The sequence below is a fragment of the Palaemon carinicauda genome, chromosome 6, assembly GCF_036898095.1.
Source record: "Palaemon carinicauda isolate YSFRI2023 chromosome 6, ASM3689809v2, whole genome shotgun sequence".
NCBI classification, from domain to species: domain Eukaryota; kingdom Metazoa; phylum Arthropoda; class Malacostraca; order Decapoda; family Palaemonidae; genus Palaemon; species Palaemon carinicauda.
Genome location: NC_090730.1, coordinates 150,515,613 through 150,539,215, shown reverse-complemented (window position 1 = coordinate 150,539,215; position 23,603 = coordinate 150,515,613). Strand labels below are relative to the sequence as shown.

The 23,603-nt window shown below is 34.5% G+C and overlaps 3 protein-coding genes across 3 annotated transcripts in view; 2 read left to right on the top strand and 1 right to left on the bottom strand.

Moving 5' to 3' along the window:
- The window catches only part of LOC137642228 (sulfotransferase 1A1-like), a 10,562-nt gene extending 1,348 nt beyond the window's left edge, over positions 1 to 9,214 (bottom strand). The window contains exons 1-5 of the mRNA XM_068374759.1: positions 9,069 to 9,214; positions 1,917 to 2,103; positions 1,309 to 1,454; positions 575 to 779; positions 136 to 262 (exon numbers count right to left, since the gene is read on the bottom strand). Of these exons, the coding sequence (XP_068230860.1) occupies positions 136 to 262; positions 575 to 779; positions 1,309 to 1,454; positions 1,917 to 2,084 (646 nt within the window). The 5' untranslated portion in view covers positions 2,085 to 2,103; positions 9,069 to 9,214. The remainder of the gene's footprint in view (positions 1 to 135; positions 263 to 574; positions 780 to 1,308; positions 1,455 to 1,916; positions 2,104 to 9,068) is intronic.
- LOC137642728 (CD109 antigen-like) overlaps positions 1 to 14,638 on the top strand; it is a 231,099-nt gene extending 216,461 nt beyond the window's left edge. The window contains exon 32 of the mRNA XM_068375553.1: positions 11,193 to 14,638. Within this exon, the coding sequence (XP_068231654.1) occupies positions 11,193 to 11,303 (111 nt within the window). The 3' untranslated portion in view covers positions 11,304 to 14,638. The remainder of the gene's footprint in view (positions 1 to 11,192) is intronic.
- Positions 14,639 to 18,416: 3,778 nt separating this feature from the next.
- LOC137642727 (sucrase-isomaltase, intestinal-like) overlaps positions 18,417 to 23,603 on the top strand; it is a 73,762-nt gene continuing 68,575 nt past the window's right edge. The window contains exon 1 of the mRNA XM_068375552.1: positions 18,417 to 18,595. Within this exon, the coding sequence (XP_068231653.1) occupies positions 18,496 to 18,595 (100 nt within the window). The 5' untranslated portion in view covers positions 18,417 to 18,495. The remainder of the gene's footprint in view (positions 18,596 to 23,603) is intronic.

The following is a 23,603-nucleotide window of genomic DNA, read 5'->3' as shown; positions in this document are numbered from 1 at the left end:
TACTATCTTTGCAAACTACCAATGTTATGGCAAGATGAATGACAAAGGTATCAATTAAACTGGCATATGAAATAATCAACAGTTGATCTAAAAGACCTGCATTATAGAAAATTATAAAATTCAATTTAAACTGACCTTCATCATCTATGAAATAGGGAAGAAACTCTTCCACTGATCCCTTGTACCCAAAAGTGGGGATCATTCGACAGTGATGGTGAATCGACACAAGCACATCCCTGCAGTTGCGTGCTACGTACACTGCCTGTGGAAGTAATGAAAAATATAATTCATTCAAAAGATGAGACAGTGACTCGTATAACTCCCTTTCTAATTCAATCTTTTATTTGAAATATGGCTATACTCAATCTTTTTAATGAGGCGCCTTTGCACTTTCTCGCAGCGGTGCCCTTTTAGCTCGGAAAGGTTTCCTGCTATCTGATTGGTTAGAATTATCTTGTCCAACCAATCAGCGATCAGGAAACATTTCCGAGCTTAAAGGGCGTCCCTGAGGGTCGATGCAAATATGCCTCAGTAAAAAGAATTGACTATAGTGATTATCCTCTTGATACCTTACCTTTGCCTTGCTCAGGGTTTTCGGGTGGAGAAGGGATAGAGGAAGGTGGCACTTAATAGTCCTCAGACCTGGTGTTGCGGCAGTCATTTGCACGCAGACGCCTTCTGCAGGATTCCCGCCAGGACAAAGCTGCATGAATGCCTTCACCATTGGGTTTTCTGGTGTGATTGGTGGCATCTTCTTGCCGTCCATTAGCATGTCCATGCTGTCAATACATGAATTCCATTATGCAATAAAACTTGAGTGCGAAACGAGAAGAAAAAAATTACAGACACTTTTCTAGCTAAAAATTGACAAAAATTTCTGAATCTTAAGTTGTTACTGAATAAGGATTATTATTATTGATATTATTATTATTATTATTATTATTATTATTATTATTATTATTATTATTATTGTTATTATTATTATTATCATTATTATTATTAGCTAAGCTATAACCCAAGGGTTCCAACGGAAAAATAGCCCTGTTCGGAAAGAAAATAAGGAAATAAGTAATTTATATGAGAAGTAATAAACAATTAAAATGGAATAATTAAAGAAAAATAACGGCATAAAACATCTTTCATATATGAACTATAAAAAGAGTCTTATGTCAGCCTGTTCAACATAAAAACATTTGCTGCAAGTATGAACTTTTGAAGTTCAACCAATTTATGCCATTATGATCTTTTGATATAGCGCATACACAAATGTAATTGGTCTTATATATGATAAGATTTAATGCTTCTTACTCGATGTAAGGTGTCCTTCCCAGAACTGGCAGGACAGCCATGGGATTATCAAGGTCTGGGTTGCACCTCATGGTCCATATGACTTCCTGTAACCAGACTGTGCCAGACCTCGGGTATCCCATAACCAAGACGTCGTTCGGTTGCCACTGAAAGGAATAAGTACATTTGAGAGAGAGAGAGAGAGAGAGAGAGAGAGAGAGAGAGAGAGAGAGAGAGAGAGAGAGAGAGAGAGAGAGAGGCTAACAATAGGGGGTCAAATCTTGGGACACTTTAGTGACTGTCGAAGATGAAAAGAAAAAAAATACTGTAATTATCAGAGTTTCTTGATATCAATAAAATGAGTGAAACGTGAATAAACGCAGCTTTTACTAGAGAATAAGTCCAATCAAGTAAAACTTAATGTTCAATTATAATACCTTGCGTGACTCATGAAAAAAAGTTGCAGGAAAGATTTTAATCAACGAGGGATGTTAGCAATGAAAATAGAATATTGTAGTTTTATGTAACAGTTTTATGAAGTGATCCTCAAACCATCTCTACAGGTTTGTCTTAAGTGTAAAAGACCTTGCTGGTATTACAAGACTCGCTTAATGTAAAAACAACCTCACCTCGAAGTTGTAGATCTTATTGGCGAACTGCGTGAAGGCGGTGGGCAGAAACCATTTTCCGGGATTGAAGCGAGAGATGCCGTGGGTGAATCCAGAGTAATCCTTGTCTTGGCGTGCGAGTTCCTCGCCTTCGATAGGCACCGCTTCGTGACCGCTTTCCAGAGGCATTTCGGGGAGTCCTTGAGATCTGAAACGACGCAAAACTGAGGATGCGGAAGAGTTCCTTCTTCTTTTAGATGTTAAAATTTGAAAAGTAGTGATGATGCTTTTATGAAATTTGTTTTATATGCTCTTACATGTTGAATGTAACAATATTAACAGAAGAGGAGAAAATCGTGTAACTGACATCTATTTGAATACCAAATATGCAAGAAACAAACATTGTAAGGATCCTCAGTGCATTGAAAACTCTCTTGAGTAGTTTCAAAGTTATTATTATTCTAAATACCTGCTATGGTAATCAGCTCTTCTAGGAGAAGGACACTCCGAAATCAAACCATTGTTCTCTAGTCTTGGGTAGTGCCATAGCCTATGTAACGTGGTCTTCCACTGGCTTGGGTTAGAGTTCTCTTGCTAGAGGCTACACTTTGGCACACTTTTCTATCTTATTTCTCTTCCTCTTGTTTTATTGAACTTTTTATAGTTTATATAGGAGATATTTTAATGTTACGATTCTTAAAATATTTAATTTTCCCTTGTTTCCTATTCTCATTGGGCTATTTTCTCTATTGGAGCCCCTTTGCTTATAGCATCCTGCTTTTCCAACTAGGGTTATAGCTTGGCAATTAATAATGATAATAATAATACCACAACACCCTATGGATGACTCACGCTAAGTGCGTTACATAATAACGTATATTGTGATATAGTAAAGGAAACAATGACAATGATTAGTAGAATTGCAACTTCGAACACCTGGAAATGATCACATTCCGTCTTGCGGTGTAACCGAGCTGTCTTGACTCGCAACGACATTCATTGAAGGCTTATGCAATCAATGCGTCGTTCATGAGTCGTCCCATGCGTCGTATCTTAATGAAATACTTTTAAAGATTTTAAAGGCCGCTCGTGAATAGCAGAGGCAGGAGACAGTAACAAATCCCTAGCTAGCAAGATAATGCCCCAGAGACTGACCATATATACGTATGATTAGCGACCAAGCTAGGACCAGGGAAGGCCAGGCAATGGCTGCTGATGACTCAGCAGGTAGACCTATAGGCTCCCACAACCACCCCCCACCCCACCCCATCCTTAGCTCACAAGGATGGTGAGGTTGCAGACACTACAAAAAACTATCGAGCATGAGTGGGACTCGAACCCTAGTCTGGCAGATCGCTAGGCAGAGACGTTACCAATATGCCACCACATTCCTGGTAACTGGGCAACTCTGTGTCATATGTTAATCACAGAAGGTAAAGTAAAGATATGCTATTATAGGAAATCAGGTTTAGATAACATTTGAGCTAATCAGTTCAAAAGGGCCCCTATTTTTTTATGTTATCAGCAAATTGAACTAATTTGAAACGATATTTAATTATCCCATGATAACAATATTGATCTGGAATAATTTGAGGTTTCCTAAGTTATTGAAAACCCCTGTTATGAACCTCATTGTTTCCAAAATGTATCAATTTTATTCCAAGATAACAAATGGATAAGATGAACAAAAAATGACAAAATGGATCTTCTGACCACAGACTCATTAGCAAGCGAAATCCCTTAACGGAACCTCTGCCGGGTAACTAACAAGCTTCTCCAGGTGAGCAAACGAGACGAAGACGATACCCTAGACGCAGAAGACAAGGCGATCGCATTGAAAGAAAGAAAAAATGAAGAGACACTGTTATGCAACCAGTCCTCAGTTGCGTCCGTGTCTGAAAACCTCGAGATTCTTGAAACCTAAGTGTGCAACGTGACCCCATCACGCAAAGCCGCATTACTGTCCGTTTTCAGTTGTTTCTTTGCTTTATCTGTGTCTCTCTACTGTGGTTCTAGCCTCTTAATGCCGAGGATACACACGGGATACAGCCCCCATTCATCCGTCAGTCATGTTACGGGTTAAAGACCCGTATGCCGTAGGTAGCCGGTCAAATCTGTAAGATCGTGTCTAGACTCTCCATCGTTGGTATTAAATTGAATTAATCTCTCTCTCTCTCTCTCTCTCTCTCTCTCTCTCTCTCTCTCTCTCTCTCTCTCACACACACACACACACACACACACACACACACACACACACACACACACACAGTTAGTCAGCTTAACTGGATTAGTTTACATGTTCTACAGAAGTGGATGTTTATAGATAGGGCAGGTGTCATAAGACCTAAATGTGTATGTATGCACGTTATACAAAATACGTATCAATGTATATGTGTATATACAGTACTTATGTTTATGAAAAATATGATCTATTTGTAAAGATAAATATATATATTAAATGCTCTTTTGTAGCAGTGTACAGTATTGACGTTTATTTGGTCTTGTGTCTTGAATAGTTAGGTTCTGATTGTTCAGCATTTTTTGTTCCTTCTTTTTTGTGATTTTTCATGCTTGAATCTTGCTCAGTAATAATCTCTCTTCTATTATGTATACCGGCTAAACGAACACTCAAATCGCCCAAATACATCTTTCAAAATAACCGACCGCTTTATTTCATTTTCTGCCGTGACGACCCCTTCTATCCAGAAACAACATTCAATGCCTCTGCCGACTTACTGATCCCATATTACTTTTAATTTGTTAATTCTCATAATTTGCCATCACTTTTGTCATCTATTAAACTTCTGCTGCCAAGGTTTAAAAGTTAAAGCGTCCGTGCCATATATTTCTGTCAAGTTTTAGTAACATTTTTTCTTTTGAATTTTTCTGTTAATGACTTAAACCTACCTTTCCATTTGATTTTATATTGTATGTTTTAAAACTTTATTTTTATCAGATTTGTTATTGAAGGTTTTTTTTTTTTTTTTACATCTGCTATCCGTCAAAATTCTCAGCCAAGGATTTGGAACTGAAGTTTCTATCGTGACTTTTTTTTTTCTTTTTTTCAAAGAAGGCTTTGTAACCCTTTCTTTTATGTTAATCTCTTGTTAAGGTCTTAAAATATTTCTTCCCTTTATATCTCTCTATCAACGTTTTTAGTGTTCCTCTTAACTGGATTCTCTCCGAAAAGGATTTTAAAACTTTTCCATTACATTTCCGTATCAATCTTTTTTCAGTCTTCTCTTCATTATATTTCGTATGAAGTTTTTTCATCTTTTGTTTCTTTCAATGTTTTAAAATTGTTCTTTCCGAGAGATTTGTGCCAAGTTTTTGAAAGGCATTTTTTCCATATGGCTGCTCTCAATGAATTATTTATAACATTATATCAGATTTAACTTTAATGGATTTCTGTTCTTTAAATCAAATGTGTGTGTGGACCAAGGTTACTTAATTTTTATTTAATTTATCAAATTACTTTTTGTCATATTTTGCCATCAGAAGTATCACCCAATGATTTGAACGTTTATTTTTATCAGATTTATTATTTCTGTCAAGATATTGAAGCGTTATTTTATATATCTTTTGATTCCGTCAAGTTCTTCAAACCTTCCTTAATTTTGCATTTCTTTAGCAAAAATATTAAAGCTACCGTTTCTATCAGAGCTCGTTGCCAAAGTTTAGAAATATGCCATTCACCAGGCCTTTTTTTTGCCATCAAATAATTTTATTGATTATAATTAAGTAGTTCTTCTTACTGTAACAATACAACCTGTACTCCAGATTTTTTTTTCAATCTTCCCTAGCCTCCCTCGTTTTCTCATATAGGAATTTACTGATTACGAATTTTGCATCTATTCTTACTATCATTCCATATCATCAGTCTTTGCGTCACTTAACTTTCAAGTTTCACTTTTGTTTTTAAATCAGTATTTATATTTATGCAAAACTTTCGATTTCACACATAGTCTTCCAATCCAGTTTATTATAGAGACAAAATAAATACAAGCCAATAGGGGTTCTAGGTGGGGTCAATTCCTAATAATTTTTACTAATAGCAATAACAGTACCTGTAGAAGTAGCAGTATTGTAGTAAAGGTGTATTTATCCAAATATTCAATTTCCTATTTTTTCTATTTTTCTGTTTCATGATTTTTAAGTCTTGGTTTTTCCATTTGTTGAGCTTTCAATTTATTGTTTTTCCATTTGTTGAGCTTTCAATTTATTGTTACTTTACAGTGTCTCTCGTGATTGTTTAAAGTAAGAGTGAATATTAAATATTCAAGAAATGTTAAATACATGTCTATAAAATTCTTAATTGCATAAAGAAATGGCAAAAATCAGTAGCTCTCTCTATCTCAGTTTTTTCTTGTAATCTTATGGAATTTCATGAAAAATTACTCTCCCTCTCTCATCCGTCAGCTTTTTCTTGTAATCTTATGGAATTTCATGAAAAATTTATCTCTCTCTCTCTCTCTCTCTCTCTCTCTCTCTCTCTCTCTCTCTCTCTCTCTCTCTCTCTCTCTCTCTTTGAACAAAAGAGAATTCCATAATTCCCTGTTTGATTATCATAATAAAAAAAGAAAACCAAAAAGCAAAATAAGGTTATTCTACCTGTGGCAGTTATAATACTACTTAAAATTATATTTCTTTTTTTACAATTCAATTTCTTTTGGGCGGTGTGTGATCGTTACACTTGGTGTATTCTTGCGTGCTTTAGGAAAGCGTTTTCGTAAACTTTATTTCTCATATAATGTGAAGTTTATTCCTATGCAAATTTCCAAGCTAAGAAATTATAGTAACCTAATGGTACTGTATATATTATTATCATCAAATCACGCTCATCGAAAATCAAATCTTAGTTAGTAGGCCTATATTTATTTACTTTGCTGACTGCGTATAACCCAAAAGACCACGTTAACACAGGACCTCTTTAATTTGACAACAGCCTTTTGGCCACAGACCTGGTCTCCCCAGTCAATAAGTTAGCCATCGTTCGGTTTGGTCAATAATTGGATGGGTGACCACGAATGTATACCAAGTTCTGACACATCCGGTCTACCATCGGTCTCTCATTGTTAACATCTGCTTGTGAATTGGCAGGGGTTGTGGGGATGGTGGCAGCAACCCCCATACCCCCAAGACATAAAAAAAACCTTATAAACATGAAATACAAATCTTGAGGGCCTATCGTGAAGGTCAATGGGTCACAATGAGGAATGAATGCCAACTAATGGAAAAAATCAAAGGGATTCTTATCGGGAATTTTCCATCTGTGGATGCGGGTTCTCCAATTTCATTGGAATAGATTCGACTATTTGAGACTTCCCTTCCGACGACCCACCCCTTTAAAGAGAGCGAGTCCTCGAGAGAGTTTGGAGCATCATAGAGGTATTTTAAAGTCGTCTCTCTAATCGGATTAGAAAGACGAGGACATACTTCCTTTGATGGCTGCCTTCAACACGTGTCGCATTGCACATTTTTGTTTTCTCTCTGATAGACTGCTTATTTATTAACAATTTTCATATAACAATGACTATATATGAAATGACTCATTAGCTTAATACAGTTTTTTTCACAGGTGTTTGACTTTAAGACTAATCACATTATTATTTTTATTATTATTAGTGTTATTATTATCATTAATAGTATTATTATTATTATTATTATTTGCTAAGCTACAACCTTAGTGGGAAAAGCAGGAAGTTATAAGCCCGCGAGCTCCAACAGATAAAGATAGCCCAGCGAGGAATGGAAATAAAAAACTATATAGGCTATAAGAAGTAATAAATGACAATATAAAATATCTTAAAATCAGTAAAAACGTTAAAATAATGTCACAAATAAACAATAAAGAGGGGATAGTGTTCCTGAGTGTACCCTCAAGCAAGAAAACTCTAACCCAAGGCAGTGCAAGACCATGGTACAGAGGCTATGGCACTACCCGAGACTAGAGGACAATGGTTGGATTTTGGAGTGTCCTCCTAGAAGAGCTGTTTACTATAGCTAAAGTGTCTCTTCTACCCTTACCAAGAGGAAAGTAGCCGCTGAACAGTTACAGTTCAGTGGCTAATAATGTATAATTATTGTTATTATTACTACTTGCTAAGCTACAACCCTAGTTGGAAAAGCAGGATGTTATAAGCCCAGGGGCTCCAACAGGGAAAATAGCCCTGTGAGGAAAGGAAATAAGGAAAATTGGATACAGAAATTCTTGGCACACCTCGCTCTGAAGAAGGGCGCCCTGTCACATCCTTACTGCACGGCGAGACCCTGCCCTACCCGCCACCTCTGCCATCTCTTCCTACACTATCTGTTTGGTTACTCGCCGTGCAGTAAGGGTGTGGTAGGGTGCATTTCCTCAGTGTAAGTTTTGCCTGGAATTCTCGTATCCAACTGTACATGACTTATGAAATGTGAAGGGAAATTATTGTGATCCCAATGTCCTTCTTTATTATTATCTTTGTTTCAATCTTTAAAAATAATATATGAACCGTAAATTGTGAAATAGTTCGCGAGAATTAAATTTTGGAGGAAAGTTTAAATAAAAAATTGTAGATGATTAAATTCCTTAGTTATAATTATTGAAAATCCCCGTGTTCGTATTCTAGGCTGATATATCACTGTAACTGATATTTTCTCGTTGATTTAATCACAACTCTTGAAAGGAAAATTGACTTTTCTCGCTTGCGTAGTGAAATTTAGATATTTTCATTTTTTTTTCGGTCTTATTCTTGAAGATTAAACTAAAAACGCGATGATTTCCTATTTCAACGTACAGACACAGGAAGTATATAGACAAAAAAAAATCAAATATAAACATTTATGAAATTTATATCTGCATATCCAGGTCTCTTCCAAGTGTCATGATTTTTTTAACTATAGCCAACAGCTCTATTAAATGCAATCAAAATCAGTTTAAAACAAACAAACAGATGAATACGGCGAAGGCCTAGAACCTTCAATAGTGGAAGAAGTAAGATGTTCAAAAGAATAATAACAAGTCAATCAAAACAAGATCCTAAACAAGTCAATGTACAAAGTTTCCATTCTTTATGAACATACAAAAAAAAAAAAAAAAAAAAAAAAATTGCTGAGATAACAAGTAGATCATTACACATTTGAGCTAATAAAGTTGCAAGTCACACACGAAGAAAGCGAGCGATGGTGCTTTACCTTTGACCGAGAGGCGGAACCGACGTAGGCGCTGAGCGTGGTGGCTGACCCGGACGGCGTTACGGGAGAGAGTAATCCCAATCTTGGTCTTCCAGGAGGTTCCGTCTAGCCAGCGTCACATGCTCTGGTCGTCAAGCCGAGCGCGCTCGCTCTCGCGCAAGCACAAACCAACAGCGATCGAATTTCTCCTGCAGGAGGGATTGGAGAATGATGAGAAGCATGTTGCGGTGGAGACATTCCACGGACATTGTCTTTTCAAGATCACAGACGTCGGCAAGTTAGATAAGCTTATTGGAGTCGAGAAACCAAAGTGGTGACATCTAGCTGACCTTGAATTAAGCAGTCGTTTGCTTTATTGTGGCAGAGGCCGGTAAAGGAAAAAGCAATTTTTGCTTATGCACGTGTCTTTTTTATTTGTTTTTCAACGAATTGTTTTATTTTTATGAAAAACTACAACACGGTTGTCGATGTTGTATCCGTCATTACTTTTCATGAGAATATACTGGTGTACATATAAGCAAAATATTTGGTTTATATATTTTAATACAGGTAAACGGAAAGAAATTAAAAGGAAGAAATAGAGAAAATAACATTTTGCTGGGGAACAAGTAAAAATTAAAAAAAAGTAACTTCAAGAGTTATGGACCACAAAAGAAGTTTTTTGTTTTATAACTGAAAATAGATCTATATGGAGATTATCAATAAAACAATAATTTCACATTTGTTTATGCTATTATTTATTATATTGAACTGAGTGGTTTCGATTATTAAAAAAAAAAAAAAAACTCCAAAATCCTCGCATACACGGCTACGCACCAAGATCGTGTACCGGTTGCCAGAAGAGAGGAGAACAGTGGAGCAATGAGATAATGTTAAATCCTGAGTGAAGTGAGCCACGGCGAAGCAAAGACCAGGCTACAGTCATAACTGTAACCTACAATAACCAATTATCACCTATTCATCGTAATAATTAGCTCACTGGATCAAAGCCACATAGCCAGTGGGCAATTAGCACTTCATTCGACCTCATCCACATACACTTAATTAAACTGCAAATTAACTCACCACCTCACTGTTAGCAAACCCACAAAATAACATGATCAACTGAAGAAAAACCATAACATGTTACGTTACTAATATTTTGTTGTTATTATTTTATTCCGGTACATTTTTTCCTTTTTCTTGCTTTATCAAGTATATTTTTTTTTATTCAGATGAAGTAAATAATAATATTTATTCAAAGGAGTAAAAAAATCGAACTACTTTTTAATGGTATTTAATTGTTTTGTTAAATGATGTTAGTGAATAGTATTCTTTAAAATGTTCCAGTAATACTAAGTATCAATCATTTGACATTCTCTTATTTGGGGTATTATTTTTTAGAATGTTCCAGTATTACTAAATATCAATCATTTGACATTCTCTTATTTAGAGTATCATTCTTTAAAATGTTCCAGTATTACTAAATAACAATCATTTGACATTCTCTTAGTTGGAGTATCATTCTTTAAAATGCCAGTATTACAAAATATCAATCATTTGACATTCTCTAATGTGGAGTAATATTACTAAATATCAATCATTTGATATTCTCTTATTTGGAGTATTCTTTAAAATGTTCCAGTATTACAAAATATCAATCATTTGACATTCTCATATTTTGAGTAAACATAATCTTGAATTTATCCTCACAGAAGTTTCTAGTTTCATAAATAATCTTATGTTGCTTATGATTTCTTTATTTTCTTTTCCACAAAATAACATGATATTTTGTTACGTTACTGATATTTTGTTCTCTTATTTTGTCCGGTACATGTTTTTTTTTTTGCTTGTATTCATACAGTTGTTTTTTATTCAAGTATTTTTTTTCTTATTCAGATCAAGTAAATAATAATGTTTGACAAAGGAGTAAAAAATTCCGAACTACTTTTTAATGGTATTTAATTGTTTTTATTAATTGGTGTTACTGAATATTATTCTTTAAAATACTCCAGTATTACTAAATATCAATAATTTGACATTCTCATATTTGGAGTAAACATAATCTTGAATTTATCCCCATAGAAGTTTCTAGTTTCATAAATAGTCTTATGTTGTTTATGATTTCTTTATTTTCTTTTCCAGTGTCCGTATTGCCCATTCTACAGTCATGCCATTTCCGTGCAAAGACCTCCTTTGCCCTACTTCGTGGTGGTGTTCGTTGCCTGGGCGTTCCTCTGTCCGGACATTTTGTAACGCAAGAGGTAGTTAGTGCAAGTTACTGCTGCTTTGCCCTTTTAGGAATGTGTAACGTTATGACTTGTAACAAGTCACTTAGAAGAACTTTTACACCAAAAGACATTAGTCATGTTCCGGACAATCATTGGTGTGGTTACAGATTGTTTGACTATTTTAACCAACATTTTACTCAATAGATTTTAATAGAGTATTTTATATATTGGAAAATACTTTACAAGATGACTTGTGAAGAAACATAGATTATAACCATTGGTGCAGTGAAGTTTTAACTCTTGAAAGGAAACTGCTGTGATGTGATTTATGTCTATAAAGTGACGTCACCACGAATAAAATCATGGACGCCGTGCAGTGCCGTAATTTTTTATGTATTCCCGAAACAGACTCCTTATTGATGAGGAAAAACAAAGAATGTGATCGTGTTTATATTGCTCTTCTGCCAGTGTTAAATAAGTAAGTGGCTCACTCTTCTGGTGTGCAATGAACATTTCTGCATCTTGTGCATAACCCATTGACGCTCAATGCATTTAGTTTGTCGAAGGAAAGATATTTGGGCCGAGATACTCCGCCTGAGGACCAGACTTGTTCCCATTGCAACAAGTAACAACGAATCCGTTGGGAAGAAAATGAGTCAAGACCGTTAAGTCTAATGAGATTAGAAAACGGTGTTGAAGGAGAACTATAGGAATGTGAAATGAAAACTGATTATTTTATAAAACTAAAATCTAATTATGAAAATACATCGACCATTATGTTTTATAAAATGGAAATTAACCTTTACTGTTTAGAAAACTTGGATACGAAAAAACTGATAAGGTGTTAGGTGATGAAATTATGAAAAGAAAAATGAAGACCATTATGCATTCATTTAAAGATGAAAATTGTGGTTTTGGAAACTTCAATGTTATTTTTTATTGATTTTCATATTTTAAGTTGAGAATCAATATTGCTTTCTCATTCTTTGCTAATAAATAAAAATGCAGTTTTGAAATTATATGCACAAAGTATACGAAATGTAGATTGTATAGAGGAGTTATGTTAATTTTAAGTTATACATTGTATGTCTATGGTTGTTTTTATCAATGTGAATTTAAAAACATAACTATTGATATAATCAAAATAATCATATCATTAATAACTAATTTAATGTTCTGAAAGGAATCTTTGAGAGTAACCAGTTCCTATTTCATTAGTAGATTGATGTGGACCGATGGACTTGGGTTGTCATCTTGTGAAACTTAAATCAAGATTTTGGAAATCGTATCATGGAATTTTTAAATACTTCAATACAATGTATACTATATGCCATTTTAATTATACCCGTGTCTATTACAATGCGATTAAATTCTAAAATGTTATAAAATGCCTATTCTGTTGTTAAGATCATCATGTACACGTGTTTATCTGGATCCAGTGAAATGATTGTTCACAAGAATTAGGTTAATCTTTATACAGGCCTTTATTAAATGAGTCTTGTTCTCTCCTCTTATAAAATCTCGGTAATGTGTTTTGAGTGAAGCTTGGGACACTCCTTAAACATTTTCTGTCAGGTTATGGAAGAATTTGTTTGAAAAAAAAAAACTGCTTTAATGTCGTTGAATCTTATCTTGAAATGGCTCGTTTTGCTCAAGCATCTTAGTAAAAATTGACTTCATTAACAAACCAAGCATTGTGAGATACAGTGGCCCACAAATGTATCCTTTTTCTATTACTTTTCATGTAGAGTTGATGGCTTGAAGGTCCGTTTAGTTGTGCTAATTAAATTACAGCAGTGTTGGTCACACGCAGTGAGTTTTGAAGTGATGCATTGGTGACGCTAACAACTATTCATCGTGAAACACAAGTTTTAGCTGTGACCTAAGACTTTGTAGTAAGTAAACCTTGATAGGATAACCAAAACCATCAAACGATAGATCTGGTAGAACTGCATTTTCATTGATCAATTGTGTTGAAATTTCCTTTGAAATTGGTAAAAGAGTTATGATTAGTTACAAAACCGTAAGGAAAATATGGTACTCTTAGCTACTGCGGTAGCCACAAAAATTTACAGCTTGATTGTACAACTTTTACGGTGTCACAAGTCCCTCCCCCCATTTTTTCTGATTCGGTCGGAATAAATTATAGAGAAGCAGCATTGCATTGCACCATTTTATATACCGTTTTATTATTTATGGATTTTCCCGGACCATGGAATTTTTACCCCAAACCTTTTCGTCTCGTTCATCAAGTGGTTGCACATTTATGTTGAAGATTTTCTGTCTCATGTAACTTGTACTTGAGTTATTAATATCTGTAGTTAGTGTTTGTCTTATGGTGTTAAGTAAACTGAAAGCATAGACATTTCTAAATATGTTTTTGTATTTAGTTGCAGGTAACTGACCAAGTAATCGTCACAAGTAACCGGTGCAGTACTTAGCATAAGTTTCCGTAATCGACATTTCATTGGATTCAAATTGTATTTAGTCATGAGGTAACAACAAAAATGGCCAACATAATCAAAGTGAGGATTAGTATCTAATTTGGAGAAGGAATACTTTACTTTTTGTACTTTGGCTGTTAGTGTTTATTAATTGGAATAACATCTAGATTAAAGACATTTGCCTTAAACTTTGAAAATTACACCGATATACAGAAAATCTTTACAATGACATGATACGGACATTTCGTCCCCGCTTAGAAATGGCATGAACGCCTTAGTCCATGTAATTGTGACCGGGTATTATGAGTTGAGCATTGAACCTATTCCTAAAGGCGCTCAGGTCAACATTATTTGATTAAAGAAAAGTTTATTGTTTATTCTTTTCAGAATGGAAAGTGTGGTAAGAGTCTTTAGTAAGGATAAAACCATGACTGTTTGTAAAAGTAATATTGTATCCACTATTGAATGTAATATATTGCACTGAACACATTCTAGATAGTAAAATAGTATATTTGTAATGGGTATTATCAAGAAGACATTTAGAAACTCATCTGATATTTGAATTATAATGCAAAATAATTTATATTCTCTAAAAATGCTTCTCTCACCTATGCATTTTCCCCACGCTAGTCTACATAACATAGTGCATTTATGTGTTCAGTAACTAAATTCTTTGATAAATTTTGTTCCTCTAATGTGAAAAGGTTGTAATTAAAAAAAAAATGTAATATTTCAATTACTAATTTACGGTATGTGAATCTAAAGAGGTTGTAGTTTTCCTAAGGATTTTATAACACTCATAGTCATTATGATCAACGTGATATTTTCTATCAAGTCTGTCTCAGAAGTTACTTTTAAATTCTAAATGTAAAATTAGTAAAAAGAAAATACCAATTATATTGGTACATTAATATCATTCCATGTCTTTCAATATCCTACATCTGATAAACTTTTAGGGTTGTTGTGGCCAACTTGTAACGTCTCTCCTTCTGATCGTTAGACTGGCGTTCGAGTCACCCTCTAACTCGTTAGTTCCTGTAGTGTCTGCAACCTCACCGCATCCTGGTGAGCTAAGGATGGGGGATGGTTTGGGAGAGCCTATAGGTCTACCTGATGAGTCATTAGCAGCCATTGCCTGGCCCTCCCGGGTCCTAGCTTGGGTGGAGGTGGGACTGTGCATTGTCCTGCTTGCTAGGGTGATGTCAATGTCCCTCGCCTCTGCCAATATACAGAAATCTTGTTTCCTTAAAAACAATTCAAGATAAGTTTAAAGGTGTTTGCATCGTCCTTCGGTCTTTTGTGTTTAGACCTATACTACACTTCCGTTTCAATATGCACTAGAAGAGAAGAAATTTTTTTATAGTTTTGTTGACAAAGTGTTTCATTTGCCTTGAACAGTAAAATATCTACTGACGATATAGTTTTAAGCTGTAAAAATGTATACACAAAAATTCATTTGGATGTAAGATAAGTTTCATATATTGACGTACAATGCAAGAAAGGCGAAAGTGATTAACACAACTAGAATGCACTTGAGAATTTTACCCATATGGTACGGCGCTGGGGCCTTGGAGCCATTCACCACACAGGTGCAAGTGCAGGAAGACCCCGTTAGTGTTGTTACAAAGTGCAAATTATACGAGCTAAGAAGTAGGAATGAATGGCCAGCGATTGTGACCTGGTATCAATTGGCCCTGCTGCTTCCTCCGGTCACAATGAGCATAAATAACTAGAAGGCCTTTATCAAACTTTGAAAACTTATCCAAGAATCTTTTAACCATATTGTTATTTATCATATAACAGACCATCACAGGCATACTAATATTACTATGAGAATTTTTCCAAACAATTACAGTCCATTATATAATGATACAAACTATATGATTTAACGTTATTAAATAATTTGCAAGGCATTCCTTCAGAACCTTCATCATACTCCCAAATATATCTATCCAAAATGCAACTTCGCCATGAAAGTCATATCGAGGTGAAGCTCTACCATGAGTAAAATCATTCTATGCCATCTGACGTTCTCACGGCTTGGTAAAATCACAGTTTTTTAATTGTATTTTTTTTCTTTTTTTGCCGCAGTTTTTTCATCCATTTACCAAATCATGAGAAAAATACACATGTTTAATTCAGACAGGATTTCAGAGAAATTGGTCCATTCAAAACCACATGACTTCTGTATAATGTTTCAAAAAAAAAATTAGATAAATAAAAATGGCTATTAGGCCTACACCTGACTGGAGATGCCGATTGTGTGAGCCCAGCATAAATAACAATGAAAGGTTTAAAGATAAATCAACAGAATAAAATGCACTTGGGAAGAAAAGAGAAGCAAATGTGTTAGAACCTCTAAGATACTTACCGGGCATTACATTCAATATATAACGTAGGTAATCAGAAAATTGATTATTGGTCAAGAAAGCAACTGTTTTCTTTTTAAACTCAAGACGAATATTTCCGTCGCGTTTCTTAAGAATTTATGACCTTTCACTCGTATCTTTTGTAATATATATTTTATCTGCTTGTCCTTTGATGCCAATGGACATATAATCTTAAGAGAATTAGACTGTTTGTGAGATGTCATTACCTCCGCCAACGAAATTTTACCCCCTGTTTGTGTTTGTGCTTGTTAGTGAACAGCTCCCTGGCAACAATTTTAATCGTAGAGTAATGAGACTTGCAGGGATTACTATGTACAAGAGCTGGAAATTATTAATTTTGGAAGGTCTAGGTCACGCAAAATCTCCAATTCACGTAATCAGCCACAAGTTTGAACATCATTGTCCCATACTCCAAACTCTGTTCATATTTGAGTGTATGAACTTCTACTTCAATTAATACATGTTTAGGTCAAGCAGAAGGTCGAGAAATATGCTGCCGTGGCGGAGGTCTGCGCTCTACTGAGTGGCGTGCGCCGTGCCCCTCTAGTTAATGGATGTCTGTATAATGGGCCTAACAGAGCAGTTCGCTCCAAAAAAAATCTCTTGTGTTATTTAAGGAAAATAAGTGCTTGGCTTCAAGGCTGACTATTGCAGGAAGTACATCTTTTATAATTTTTCAATTTCATAATTTTAAGCCATTTTCTGATAGAGCAAATTCTTGGAATAATTTATATTTTAAATAGAAAGAAAATGATAAAAGAACCAACGTTAAGCCGAATACACCGCCAAAACGTCAGTTGTCAAGTTCGCTCAGTTACTCAGTAGCAACTGTAGCAGTCTAGACACAATTGTCGTCATAAGAAAAAAACATGACTGGTGACCCGAAGAGCAGATTCTCCACTCTCATCAAGCGAGGAAAATTACTTCCATCTTAATGCATGTCTTTGGGCCTTATTTGTGCAAAGTGAGTTATCTATCTCGGCTTGATTTTTCTATCAAAATAGTATCAGGTATTCTATTCAGTCTGCATTTGTGTTGGAAACACCCAGCAGTAGGCTATTATGTCGCCAACTTTTCCAGGTCTCACAACATTGCTTTGTCAAAGTTTCCACTCTCGTTATGGATTGGATTAAATATGGGTCAAATGGACCAGCACTTGGGCGAATTGTGATGTAAATCAAGTTTTAGAGCCTTTGAAGTTGATCGGGACAGACCTGGTGAAAAAATTTCAAAAGATATGACAAAATCAACAATTTTAAAGGGAAGCAAATGCCTATCCTAATGTTCCCCGCCTAACCTAACCTAGTAGCTTTATTCTTTACCTACAGAGTGGAGTTGCGAACTCCCTTAGTCTTAGACTGCCATATTATAGCTTACCCTAAGACTGCTAAACCCAGTGTATTGCTTCCCAATTGGCGTAACTCCTGGCAAGGCAACACAAAATCATATTCCGTAAATTGTAAAACTAGCTTCATATTGTCGTATTTCAGACCAAGATAAACAACGCTTTCCTCATAAATGAAATTTATTTGACAAGTAATATGAAATTTTGCGCTTTCTCAACGAACTAAATTCACTCCCATGTTTTTAACACGACACTAACGATTGTTAAAAAAGTGCGTTGACAAACCTATTCATAAAATCCATACATCTTTCACTCTCAAGTTTAAAGATAAAACGATGACACCCGAATGCAACTTGATTGTTGCCTACTGCTCCTATTGTTTGCCAATTTCCTGTTACCCACTACTGGTAACTAACATGTTTCCTTTGTCGTTTTTTATCCATATCTTTAAGTAATTTGAAGAAACTGCATACGGACGAAGCATTGATATACCTTGCTGGTTGTCTGAAAGGAAAATTATTTTCTTTTATTCATGGCGAAGGCTTATATAGATATATGTTTGCTCCCATTACATTTATACTTACGTTTAGAAAACGAATTCAGTTTAAAGACACTTGTTAGTGTTTATATAAGCTATACTAGTATGTGATAATCCATTCAACAAAGAAATTTTCCAGTTACTATATATATATATATATATATATATATATATATATATATATATATATATATATATATATATATATATATATATATATATATATGCTGTATCACAATGTCTGTGTGTAACATCCCATCTGCCGAACAATTAAGGTACTAGCATTGTAGTACCATGCCGAACTTGGCACTTGCATATCAGAAGATAAGTGGCCGAAGTTGTATATCTTAGTAGAGATAAGATAGCGTGCGTCATAAATTCAACTACTATTGAAATAAAAAGCCTTGTGGTTCCTTATATTGGTATCTGTTACTTGGACGAGTATCTGTTGCCCAGCCATTAGGCTTATCCAGAGGAGCAAATGACAGTTTTGGCTCAAGATGGGAACTCTTTTCAATAGTGTTTTGGCTATATTTTTCACGGCTGTCTCCATTCATGGGATGGATTACTCCTATGTAAACATGGAGTGTCCTTTTCCAGGTAAATAGTATATCCTCAGTTTCTTTTCACCTTTTCATTTTCATTTTTTTTTTTTTGGCAAAACTTTGATTTACTGCTTAAGTCTATATTTTGCGAACTAGTAATGTTTGTCTCGTATTTAGTTGCTTCTTTGGAAGTTCCGAGCAAACACTGTTTTATGTAATTGACTTTATCAAATAAAAGTCAAAATTAGACATAGGTTTTCGACTATCAAAAATGTTTTACTATATGTTGCTTTTGCATGATTGGATACGATTTTATATTCGCTAAGTTGTAAAAAGCCAAATTTTTCCCTTCATTGTATGAGGTTCAAACAGCCTATTATTGTTTCTTTGTAGTTTGCTTTTTTTTTTTCAGTCCTGTACAACCTACCAAACCGGTAAACATGACTCAAAATAACCTGCCTTTTATTCTTCATCAGAATATTTTTTTTTTTTTTTTTTTTTTTTTTTTGCTCTGAACGTTGTCCTAGTCCTCGATAATCAGTTTGACAATATTTTCTTTTAATTTACAGAAAACTATTAGGGGTATACTTGAGTCATGCATTCATCCATTTTTTGTAATACCCTTCACTTTTGTATAAATTATTGTCCTCATTGGCATTTGTTAATCAGCATACACAAGTAAAAATAACCAACGTACTTAGGTGATAAGAATCAGATTAACGTAGTAGAATCCAATAACGCTATGCGTTTTTTTTTTTTTTTTTTTCTACAAGCTTCAGTGTCATTAATACATAATCCTCCTTTCTCGCATTTTTTTAAAATATCAAAATTATTTCAGTGGCATTCCTAAACCCAATCTAATTTCTTATTAGGTTGTTCCTCTTCCATTTCTCTGTTCAAGACACGGCCTCTTATGTACAAGTTTAGGAATAACACACACACACACACACACACACACACACACACACACACACACACACACACAAAGCTAGTTACAGGTATTGTTACGTGTTTTTGCTTTGCTCTTCTCATTATTCTCATTGAAAAACTTGTACGTGTTCATTTATTCAGTCTGATAGCTTAGGATCAGTTGTGAATTAAAATCCATGCTATTTTGCCTGTATCTCCGTCTGGTGTCTGTCTGTCTGTTGTCTGTCTGTCTGTCCCCTGACCTCATGTTGGTATTCTCAACCATTCCAACGATTTAGCAACTGTTCTAGATATGCGTACTGAGTCTCTCTCTCTCTCTCTCTCTCTCTCTCTCTCTCTCTCCTCTCTCTCTCTCTCTCTCTCTCTCTCTTAAGAACATAAGGACTGTAAACAAATAAACTAATTCGCTCTACCCAAGAGCCAATGGACCTCCAAAAATGGACAACAATGTCTTCGAGACATCTAAAATCCTTGTAACTCTCTCTCTCTCTCTCTCTCTCTCTCTCTCTCTCTCTCTCTCTCTCTCTCTCTCTCTCTCTCTCTCTCTCCTCTCTCTCCAGCATTCTTTCAGTATCTCTCTCTCAACTTTAAATTTTATAATTTGCCCCTCTCTCTCTCTCTCTCTCTCTCTCTCTCTCTCTCTCTCTCTCTCTCTCTCTCTCTCTCTCTCTCTCTCTCTCTCTCTCTCTCTCTCAGCATTCTTTCAGTATCTCTCTCTCAACTTTAAATTTTATAATTGGCCTCTCTCTCTCTCTCTCTCTCTCTCTCTCTCTCTCTCTCTCTCTCTCTCTCTCTCTCTCTCTCTCTCTCTCTCAAAGGATCTTATGGATTTTTTTTTAAACGAACGAACGATGAATTCACGGTATTTGTTTTTATATTACTCTGATTCTTTCGGAAAATTCTTGAATTTTTCATAGTTTTTTAAACTGCTCGTGGCTCTAAGATTTTTTTTCTTTTTTTTTTTTTTGCCAGTGTTCTTCCACGTTTCTAGAAGCAATTTACTACTCTTTTTCTTATAAGTTTCTTAGACTCTTATTTCTGATTATAGACGCCCTTCCTAATCACGAATTCTCCTTAAGTTAATGTTAAGGATTCGAGAGTATACTCCACTTCTTTTGATTTCCGTTATTCCTTCCTGTTTTGCAGTAGCATGGATTCATTTCAGTTTCCCCTTATCATTCCAGAAGTGCGCATGGCACTAGAAATCCAAATAACTTTTTTTCATAGTGTATTCGTAACTTTGGGGTTTTTGGATCACGCGATAAGATTAGTATTATCCTGAAAGTGTTATTTCATTTGTAAGTGCATCTTTGCCTATTATTCTATTCGGAAAAAAATGCGATTACTACAGTATATGCCATGTTTTTAAAAGCCTTGAGAAAGAACAATCGTAAATGACTATTTCATCATTTTGTCATGATACACTTGTGTTTATTATTATTATTATTATTATTATTATTATTATTATTATTATTATTATTAATAATAATAATAATAATAATAATAATAATAATAATAATAATAATTGCTAAGCTACAACCCCAGTTGGTAAAACATCATGCAATAAGCCCAGGGGCTCCAACAAGGAAAATAGCCCTTTGAGGAAAGGAAACAAGGAGTATATAAAATATTTCAAGAACAGAAACATTAAGATATATATCTCCTATATAAACTATAAAAACTTTAACGAAACAAGAGGAAGAGAAATAAGATAGAATAGTGTGCCCCAGTGTACCCTGAAGCAAGATACGATATAAACCTATAAAAAATAAAAATTATTCGACATTGATGTAGAATTTATTGATATAATTCGTAAATTCCAATCTAGGTTTTGACTTAACTCGAAGGACCGTGGAAGCTGGATTATTGCGTTTGCTATCGCTCATTCAATGTGGAGCATTTTCTAAGCGCAGACTACTTTTAATTACGTGAATGTTTCCAGTAAGATTACCTTCATATGTCACTTGAACAAAGCAATAGACCGAAGTTGCGGAAAGAGCTTATACAATTTAAGAGGATAATGTCGATCTGTTCGTTATGTGTTTTCTCAAGAATCTTATATGTTTGGATTCATTTGGAAAGTACCACGAGATCTCATTTGTTATATAGACAATTCATGAGAATCCATGGCTCAGTATGAGGCTTCATAAAGAACTCTGTCCATGTTTTGGTCTTCTCATGTATATATATATATATATATATATATATATATATATATATATATATATATAATATATATATATATATATATATATATATATATATATATATATATACGGTGTATATATATATATATATATATATATATATATATATATATACGGTATATATATGAATATATATATATATATATATATATATATATATATATATATATATATATATATATATACGGTATATATATGAATATAAATATATATATATATATATATATATATATATATATATATATATATATTATATACGGTATATATATGAATATAAATATATATATATATATATATATATATATATATATATATATATATATATACATACTGTAATTGTTTGTGCATATACTTATTGATTATTCTTATGTAACTAAATGAGCTGGAGTCGGATATTGTCATAAAAAACAGTTTGAATTAAAAAGGTCCCTTCAAAATTTAGGAAGATATTTCAAGGAAATGAATGTCTGTCATGATAATGAAGCGGAGGTCAGGGGAATATATTGTTTGAACTTTCACACATCTGAAAAACCCTTATAAAAAATGATTTTGTTAATAGTAGTTATTTGTTTAAGCGTAGCACGTTTATAAGCTCTATTTTCCATAAAATAGAAAAAAAGGCATATAGCTTCATAGCATCATTTAATATAGCTGATGTTTGTTCCAAAAGAAACTTGTCTAAAGACATCCATCCCATGATTTTCAAATAATTTTAGGCATATGATAGTTTTTGTTAAATAATACAAGAGTCAAAGTAAGAGATGATGAATGGAGAAGTATTGAATTAAAAGCTCAAGATAGAGGCGACTGGCGAAATCTAACCGAGACCTTTTGCGTCAATAGGCGTAGGAGGAGATGATGGTGAACACACTAGTCTGTAGTGTAATTTTGATATGACTCAACACTGAACGAAGACACGCGCACACAGCTATACATAACAGGAGTCTCGTCAGAGCATAATTATAACCAACCCTCAAGAATTCAACCACATATAATCCAACTCGTAGGTAAACCAAGACACTGATTTTTTACTCTAGTAACTCGACCTCTCTCAAACGAAAGAAAAAAGAAACTTAGGGTTAACCAACCGTCTGAATCTGATCCCAATGATCTGGAAATTAAGAGCACAGATACAAGCCTGGAATACCGACCTGCCATTTCTTTCTAGATTCGTGAATGTCTGACGGCTATGAAGAAAATATTGACAATTTAATCAGAAATTTAAATACATTTTAAGACGTTTGTTCTCTCTCTCTCTCTCTCTCTCTCTCTCTCTCTCTCTCTCTCTCTCTCTCTCTCTCTCTCTCTCTCTCTCTCTCTCTCTCTCTCTCTCTCTCTCCAATTTAGGAAGAAAATCTATATCTACAACAATAAATGGAAAAAAAAATAATGCTTGTGTTTTACGTTTGCCATTCTAACACGAAGGAAAATACTCTTTTTAAGCGAATAACAAAATTCCACTTCTGTTCGATCTACGAATTACAATTTCGATTTTCCTTAAGGTTTTGTTCCATTTTTCTGGAATTTGCTCTGCTCTCTCCGTGCCTCGTTTTATCAAACACAAATATCTAGTCTGTTGCTTCTCGGTCCATAGGGCAGATAAACTCAATAGTTCTTGATCCAGGACCCACCTGCTGTGCAGGTCAGCCAAAGTTTGCGGTCGTTCTGTTTAATTAACTTTAGTGTTATGTTTCACATTAAATAGCACACTTTTATTCCCATTACATCTTAACCTTTTGAATCATTTAATAGAGATCTGGCTACAATTGGTGTCTGGTGCAAGTTATGCGATGTGTCTTGTGGTCTGATTGGTAACGTCTCTGCCTGGTGTTTGCCAGTCGGAGGTTCGAGTCCCGCTCAGTCTCGTTAGTGCCATTAGTGTTTGCAACCTTACCATCCTTGTGAACTAAGGTTGAGGGGTTTAGG